General features: G+C 39.5%; 1 protein-coding gene across 1 annotated transcript; it reads right to left on the reverse strand.

Annotated features, from left to right (window-relative positions):
- Window positions 1–1,428: 1,428 nt before the first annotated feature.
- On the reverse strand, window positions 1,429–2,264 carry LOC122655280. Its single transcript, XM_043849485.1, has 2 exons — window positions 1,573–2,264; window positions 1,429–1,474 (listed from the first exon to the last, which is right to left on the reverse strand). The coding sequence occupies exons 1-2, from the start codon at window positions 2,262–2,264 to the stop codon at window positions 1,429–1,431; spliced, it is 738 nt and encodes a 245-aa protein (XP_043705420.1).
- Between the last annotated feature and the right edge of the window lie 6,521 nt (window positions 2,265–8,785).

Consider the following 8,785-nt stretch of genomic DNA (forward strand, 5'->3'; position numbering starts at 1 on the left):
GCATATACTTGACCAATAGAATTGTGTGCTAGGTGAAAAATGAATCTAACATTAGCATGCATCATTCTGTTTGATATTGATTGTATGGTGTATGTGCATTCCCCTTTGCTCCCTCACTAACTAGTGTAGCTAACCCCGTTGTACAACCCCTTTTTAGCTGTTATACAGGAGGCACTACTTTGATGAGCACCGTTGGATGCGAATCAAGTGGAGTCAGTGGCCATGACTTGGATGTAGATGTACACCCAAGAATTTATGCCATTGGGTAATTATTTATTATTTCATTTCTGTATTCATTCCACAATCATGTATAAACTGTATGATTAATTAGAAGGAGAGTAATGAATGGTTACTTATGTTTGAGTTGTAATATGTGTTATCATTAGAGAACCGATGCTCTATAATTTCACATGATTGAATTTAAATTTTGCTTCCGCTAACTCTGTGATTGGAATGATTAATTCCACTTGGTACGTTCCTTTGTGTCATCATATTGTGGTGACAGGGTGGACTGTGGTTCGGGACACTGTATCTGTGATCCTGATAGGTGTTGGGATGTTGTGTGATTGTCTCAATCATACCCCTATGTGGCAAAATATCTTACATCGGGTTGGAGGTGTGACACCACGTGCTTAAAAATTCAAATATTTTTTTGGTAAGAGAAAAAGAAACCAGTACTAAATCTAAAACAAGGATATAGTTTTCAAGTGGTCAAGTCTAAACTTAGTAGAGTGGGCTTTTACAGCTATTCTGTGAACCGGCCGGTTCAATTGAGGATCTATTGTTTTTAATAATATATATACATCCTTGAATGTCTTAAGTAAAAATTTAATGTCTAACAAGAAAGTAAAGGCTTCCCATGACCATTGAAAAGTGGATTGAATTATCTAAGTCACCATCTCTTCGCAATCAATTCAGATGTCTAGCCTGTCGATCCCTAAAGACTTTGTTTTTTTCAGCCCCAGGAGCATTCTCCGAGCTTTCTGTCTTTTGTGTTTTTCCCTGCATAACTAAAATCCATAGAAGCAATAATAATCATTTTGTTGCCAAGTATAACAAAAGCCTAGTCCGCCAGCTAGGATATGGTATGCAAGAAACTGGCGTCACAAATAACAAATGGGTGATCAAGGTGGAATTTTTTTTTATGGAAAACCAAATCTAATTAATCAAAAGAAATCCAACTTACATCGTTCACCAGAATTAGTAATCCTAACATGAGTGGCCAAGGAGTGTGCTGGCGAAATTAAATATCTTGGTTGTTTTATAATAGTTACAAACCCAAGTAAAGAAAATAAAGATTGTATATCAAAAAATAAATGAAAAAGGTCCCAAGGGCAAGGGTGTTTTTCCTACTCCATCAGCCAGGTCCACACTTTTTTCGAATCGGTCCAGATGATTAGGTTCCTGCATTTCAGATGCAGTGCCTTTTCAATTCCTTCTTTGACTCCTCGGAGTTCCGTTTCCTGGGGTGATCCTGCAATTCCAGAATTCATACAATATTCCACAAATTTTATTTTTTTTGGGGGGAAAAGGAGTTTTTATAAATAAAAAATAGATTACATTCTTTGGTACCTTCTTCCTCTAGCGTCCTCCCTAACAAGGTGGGAAAGAGACGGAGGAAGGCACGTGGGGCTAAAGGGAATTTCATGATCACTACGCGAGAAGCTAGCCAAGAAATCCGCACAGAAGTTCGTTTCTCTCATGACATGCAGAAAGGTGCAACAGGAAAACTCCTCCTTAAGGTTCAAAATATCATCCACGAGATCCATGCAGTGCCAAGGGGTATGGAAGGCACCATTAATCATTTGAATGGCGCAGATGGAGTCGGAACGAACATGGACTCTAGTGTAGCCAGTAGAGGAAGCTCTGCAAAGATCACAACGAATAGCTTCAAGCTCCATACGCAAGATGTTGGTAATCCTGGACCCCTCGGCGACTGCGAAAAGAACTCTTCCACTACACTCGCGAGCTATGGCACCATAGCCACCACGACCATCCTTCACTGATCCATCGCAGTTAATGGCTAAGCAATTGGAAGGGGGACGAAGCCAGGAATGGAAAGTGGGCCGCTGCATCATGTAAATCACTTTAATCCTCCATCTGTGGAAGAAGTTTCGGGTGACGCCGAAATCAGGAACGGAATGGTCTGAGCCCAAGAACCTATTCTTGGTGTCCTGAATGATTTGTCGAAGAACACCCTCGCAATTGGAGACCTGATTCTTGAAGATTCTGTTGTTTCTCTCCAGCCAGATACGATAAACCATAGCACCAAAACTAAAACAACGGACTCTCTTCAGGAGGGCATCCCCAACCTCCCTTCTTAGTGGATGTATCAAAACTTCCATCAGAGATGATCAGGCTGCAATCTATGGTATTTTGATTTAAATAGAACTCGATGGTGGGCTTAGTATCTTCCTGTGTAGAAACCCCATCACTGGCCGAGGTTGGGTCTAGATTTTCCTCTTGAAGAAGCTTATTATCCCTAATCCAATTAGAAATATTTTGCATGATAGAGATTGGGTAGAATTTGTTTCCCAGGAAAACAAATTCATTCCTACTTTGCCAAACGAAATACATGGTTATACTGGCAACACCTAGTAATCTATTTGCCTCGCGTTTAGATAGGGTGGTGGTAAGAAAGGTAAATGCTTCCAGGAAACAGTTGCCACGAATGAACTCAGTTTTGATCCCAAGCGGTCTAGCTGCCCATATCCTTTTGGTATAGTTACACGAGAGGAAAAGATGCCAGACTGAAAGGTATATTATGGATGTAACCATTTGAGATTTGCTCGAGTTGGGACTCCATCACTCAAGACCTTCAATAGGAACATTTTTAATTTGGGGTGGATACCCAGTTTCCAAATTTTTTTTCCAAATGGGGGAATGGGTTTGGCCCATATTAAGTTTATTTTGAATGAACATTGCAGTGGCTTTGGTAGAAAAGACATCCGATTTGGTGACAGGTGAGAAAAGGAGATCCTCATGGGGGTGATTAGATAAGGGGATTGACAGTATACATTGGGTAGTAGCCTGAGGAAAGAGAGAGCGAATGAGAGGGGCATTCCAAGTGTGATGGCACAGGAGTTCACTGACCATAAAGAAGTTGGGGTTCAAAGGCAAGGGTGGAGGTTCAACATCACTAACCCTTGGGATCCAGGGGTCGTACCAAATGTTAATTTTGTCCCCCGAGCCAACCCTCTGCTTAAACATTTTCCTGAAAGTAGGTAGAACCTTCCTTATGCTATTCCAGGTCCATGAACCAATGGGAAGATTGATGTTTGGGTCCAGAAGAGAAACCGAAGGAATATTTGGATTTTAGCAACCTAGCCCAAAGTGAAGAAGAATTCGTAACAAGCCTACAAGCCAACTTGAGAATGAGGGCTTGGTTGTGTCCTGTGTGAGATCTAAGACCCAAGCCACCTTGATTTTTATTCCGGCAAATATTTTTCTAAGAAACCAGGGATGCAGATTTGTGGTCCACACTTTTACCTTTCCAGAAGGAGGAGCAAATGGAATCCAATTGGTGACAAATAGAATTTGGGAACAAGAAATATGACATCTGATGAGTGGGAATAGAGTTTAGAACAGATTTCACAAGGATTGTTCTACCCGCCTGGGACAGCAGGTTGCTTTTCCAGGTAGTTAGTTTGCTCTGACTCTATTAATGAGGGGTGATAAGGTCTGGATTTTAGAATGATTTGGGAAGAGGAAGGTGCCAAGGTACTTAGAGGTTTCATCCATTTCAGAAACTTCTAGTGATCTTCGTATTTCATTTTGAACTGCCAAGGGTGTGTTTCTACTGACGAAGATACCAGTTTATGACATATTAAGTTGCTGCTCAGACAGAGATTCTAAGAGATTTAGGACAGCCTTAAGGGTGTTTACATCATCAAGAGTGGCTCTACAGAAGAGAAGGGTGTCATCAGCAAAAAGAAGATGGGTTATTTCAGGTGCCCAACGAGAGATTTTTATCCCTTTAAAGAGGTTCAAATCCCTATAGGACTGGAGAAGTCTAGAGAGACATTCCATAGAAAGGATGAATAAATAGGGGCTGAGGGAATAACCTTGCCGTAGACCTCGAGGTGGCTCAAAAAGTTCAAATGCACTTCCTTCTAATTTGAGAGAGAAAGTGCATTTGAGGATGGTGGAAATCAGGTCACACCAAGCTTGACCAAACCCCAGGAAGGAGAAAAGAGAAATAAGAAAACCCCATTCCAATCTGTTATAGGCTTTGGACATATCCAATTTCAAGACAAGAAAGCCAGTTTTTCCTTTTTTCTTTTTCCGAAGGAAATGAAAAATTTTTTGGGCAATGATATTGTTGTCTGAAATTTGTCGCCCCTTGATGAAAGCAGATTGGGAAGGAGAAATGATGTTAGGGAGGAAGGTCTTTAACCTGTTAGCCATGATTTTGGTGAGAATTTTATAAGAAACATTACATAGACTGAAGGGTCTAAATCCTCCACCCTACAAGCAGCATCCTTTTTGGGGACAACAGTGAGAAGGGTATGATTAATACCAAAGGGGAGAGAAACAGTCGTAAAAAACTTGAGGACAAAGCCAAGAATATCAGACTCAATAATATCCTAGCAATGATGATAGAAACCGCAGAAAGTCCATCAATTCCTGGAGCCTTGAGGGCACCAATGCTAAAGATAGCATTGTTTATTTCATCAAGAGATGGAGGATCTGCCAGTTGGCAAAACCGAAAGGAACAGGGTAGAGGTTCGAACAAACATTCAACAAAACCCGGGTCCATAGGCTTTGAAGAGGTTAGGATCTCCCTAAAATGAATAGCAAAAAGATGAGCAATTTCAACAGTATTAGAAATAAGGTTATTATCTTTATCTTTAATACGGTTAAAATGGTAATTCTATTTTGCCAAAGAGTGGTAGAATCTGGTATTCCTAACTCCCTCAGAGATGTAATGTTGCCTAGATTTTTGGGCCCAAAAGACTTCCTCAGCCTCAAGAATTAATTTTAGAGATTTGTAGGCATCATTTAGGGTATCAAAGGATTGAGAGGTGGAGAGATCAGATTCCAAACTCTGGATTCTATCAAGGAGATCCTTTTTAATGATTTCAATCCTACGAAAAACATTTATATTCCGGGATTTTAATCTTTGAGTAAGACCATTCAGCTTAACCACAAGGTTTTCAGCCTTAATAGAACTCCAAGTGTTAGACAAGAAAGGAAGAAAGTTGGGGTGTTTAATCCAACCAGCTTAGAAATGGAATAGTTTCCTATAGGATAAATCTTGGGGTGAAGAGTTAAGGAAGATGGGGTTATGGTCTGAACCAAGCGAGGGGAGGGTTCAGATGGTGGCCTATGGCCAAAGGGAGATCCAGTTTTTGCAGACCAAACACCTGCCAAGGTGTTCCCTGACATAGAAAGGGGGTTTTCAATTATTTCTCCAAGTAAACCATCTACCTGTCAAGGTGTTCCCACGACCACCACTACTGAAGCCCCTACTATTACTAGAGCAGTTGGTTCGTTTCCCGATTGGATTGATAGATAGTTAGGCGAGGCTACGAAGGAGTAGATAATATCTCTTAGTAAGTGATTCAGTCTTGCCCGCACTTAACTCACTGAATGTAGGAGTAGTCAACCACTCTCTCCCACACACTAACTAATTACTGGAGCGCTTACTAATAGTGGACAGTTATTGAATTCGAATACTATTATTGGCTGGCCTGGCCCTCCCTTAACTATTCGAATGATCACACCCACGCTTAATTTTCTACCTCGCCCTTTGAGGAAACCGAGTACAGTGGGGTTTTCTGTTGGCTCTAGGAACAGAGGCTTTGGTGGTGGTTTATAGCTCCTGACCACTGTGCCTAACTGCGTCTTACAAACTATCTCTGAGGATAGATTTTTGATTACTTTTATCACTGACCCGTTCAACCAACTCTAAACTTTGGGCCCGCATCTGTGTTTATGTCCCCCCCCCAAGCTGGTTTGCGAGATGTTGTTTGGGGAAAGCTTAGATCCTTTATTTCAAACCTTTCCTTCTCTTTTGTAATCATTGGGTATTTCAATGAAATTCTCTCGGGCAATGATAAATCTGGTGGTAATACCATCCTCAACCTCCTTGCGTCGGCCAAATCCCTCTCCTCCATCTTCTCCTCTTTTGATTTAGAGGAATTGATCAAGGTGGACTTGCTCAAGGATGTTTGATGTGGAGAAGTTTCAGTCAGTAAGGTTTTAATAAGGCAATAAGTTTTGATCAATAATCCAACAATCAATATTATGCATAACCCTATTTGGATTTAGCCGACAGTGAGAAAAGATACATCGGTTCCTAGCCAGCCATAAAAAATAATTGTGATAAAAAAAACAGCCATAAAGATAGAAGTATCTTGAATCAAAGGAGGTTTGGTCATTAATAAAGAATGTAACAAGTCAAGGATGCTTCTTCCTTGGAGGAATTTAGTTTTTAACCCAAATACCCTTGTCGTCGATATCCTCTTTGACAATGGACAAGACAAGAAAAGATGTGATGAGCACATTTATGTTTGAAATGTTAGGGCATAAAGCATACATTTTACCACACTGGACAGAGTTACTCGGTGCTTTCTTGTGCTTTTCAGGTTTTTGGGCTATTTATTGCTATTCTGGACTATCGGGGGCTACATCTCCAAATTTACATGTAAAGCTGCCCAATGGTTTTGCATTGCTGTGTTCAGAGCTAAATTTTGAGCAAGATGGATGTGACGGAATTCAATTTCGCATCCTTTTAGGCCTCCATCCAAGCAATTATCGTTTCCGGGCCGTAAAAGAATAATGGGCCAGAAATGAGCCAAAAGGCAAGCTCGGGCCAGTCTGAACTTTTGGAGAGCTATATTTGGCATCAAGGAAGACAACTACGATCAAGGGTTGAGATCCTCTCAAGCATTTACCCTCTTTTAGCATTTTTTCACTATTGGAGGAGAGAGAAAAGCCACATGGGACCTACACCTAATCACATGTGACCAAGGGTAGGATGGGAATATTCTCACTGAAGCAACCAAGGACAAAGGAGGAATTTCATATTCAAATTAGAAGTTTGACTTGAAAGTGGGCTGCAAGCAAGGATCGGCCAAGTGGGATTTGCGCAAGAAAGAAAGGAGAAATAGTAGGAGAGATAAAAGAAGAGATAATCCATCCCACTCACGGCCTCTCTCTCCCTCTTTCCTAATCTCTCTCCCTCTTTCCTAATCTATCTCGCTTCCATCTCAATTCCCACTCACGGTCTCTCATCTCACACACACTCATCTCTCTCACGTTTCTCTCTTATTTCCTATTCCCTCCACTAAATTCTTTCCTTTTCTCTTATGCCACCTCACCTTCCCACCTCTAATCCTTAACTAACTCCCATATCCCTAACTCCCTTCTACGTGCCTAACCTCTCCCATATCGTTATTTTTTTATTTATTCTTTTCTATTTTATCTCTTTCTCTTTTTCTTCCCTCTCTCCTAAAATCTCTCCTTTCACACAAGGCTCCACGATTTTTAGAGGACATGATGGGTATTGTATTATTTGTTGAGTGGAAGCCTAGTCATCACTTTCTCTCTCCTCCAACTTTCCAAGGGCAGTTTTAGAATTTTACTATGGATAGATTTCTTTTGAAAAAGATGCTCTTATCCTTGGAAGGTTGAAAAGTCAAAGATGCCTTGATCTCATTGCTTGGAGAAGGCACCTACAAACATAAGGAAGCACAAATTTAGAATTAGAAAGTTACTTTTTGAAAAATAGAAGAATTATGTAGCTAGGATTCTTATCTCTCTTAGTTTCTATTTTTTCTATTTTTTCTTGGGGATCAAATCTTATTGTAAAGGAAGGAGAAGGAAATATTCCCTTATTTTTTGGTACTCTCTCCTTCTCTCTCTCTTCTTCTCCCCTTCTCCCTATAAATACCTATAGCCTTGGGCTTGTAAACTAGTTCAATTCATTAGTGAAATCTGTTCTTTTTTTCTTCTAGTTTTTGGCTTTTTAAGTTCTAGTTTGATTTTATGATTTCAATTCCATGGTTGTGATGCTTTTGATTCATACTTTAATTTTATGTCTTCAATTTGGTTGTAATATTTTAATTCTAGTTTAGATTTAAAGCTTTCTAGTCTAGGCTTCTAATTCTAGTGAGAAGAGTTAAACACTTGGAAGAGGAAGCCATTCAAGGATTATTCAAGTGTTCAAGCTTCTTCAACTATATTCATGCAAGACTTAATTAATTCATGCACTTTCAACTTTGGTAGAAGGGAGTATCAACTTCTTATTTTATTTTTATGTTCTTCTTCTTCTTAACCTCTTAATTCTTCTAGTTTCTAATTTCTTCTTCTTATTCTCTACCTCTTTCTTCTTCTATTAGTTTTATTTTATTAGTATTCTCATCTACATTAATCCCTCCATTCTATTAGGAATTTTCTTTCTCCATTATTTTTATTTTCATTCTCATTCTCTATCTCTCTAATTCAATCATGTTTTTAGGAATTTATTTTTTAGTTACTATTATCATTATGCATTATGGTAGGATTTTAATTTAATTATTTTTATTTTAATTTCAGATTTGGTAGCACCATTTCAAGTGTGAAAAGCAAGCAATTTCAATCCGGTTCAAGCCCCTTCGGGTTTTACATCTCTAATTTTTATTTTAATTTCAGATTTGGTAGCGCCATTTCAAGTGTGAAAAACAAGCAATTTCAATCCGGTTCAAGCCCCTTCGGGTTTTACATCTCTAATCTCTTAGTCTCATTCTCCCTCTCTAATCTCTTCTTTTATTTTGTGGTTGTGATGTGTGGCTGCAATTTA

This window comes from Telopea speciosissima, chromosome 3, assembly GCF_018873765.1.
Source record: "Telopea speciosissima isolate NSW1024214 ecotype Mountain lineage chromosome 3, Tspe_v1, whole genome shotgun sequence".
Classification (NCBI taxonomy): domain Eukaryota; kingdom Viridiplantae; phylum Streptophyta; class Magnoliopsida; order Proteales; family Proteaceae; genus Telopea; species Telopea speciosissima.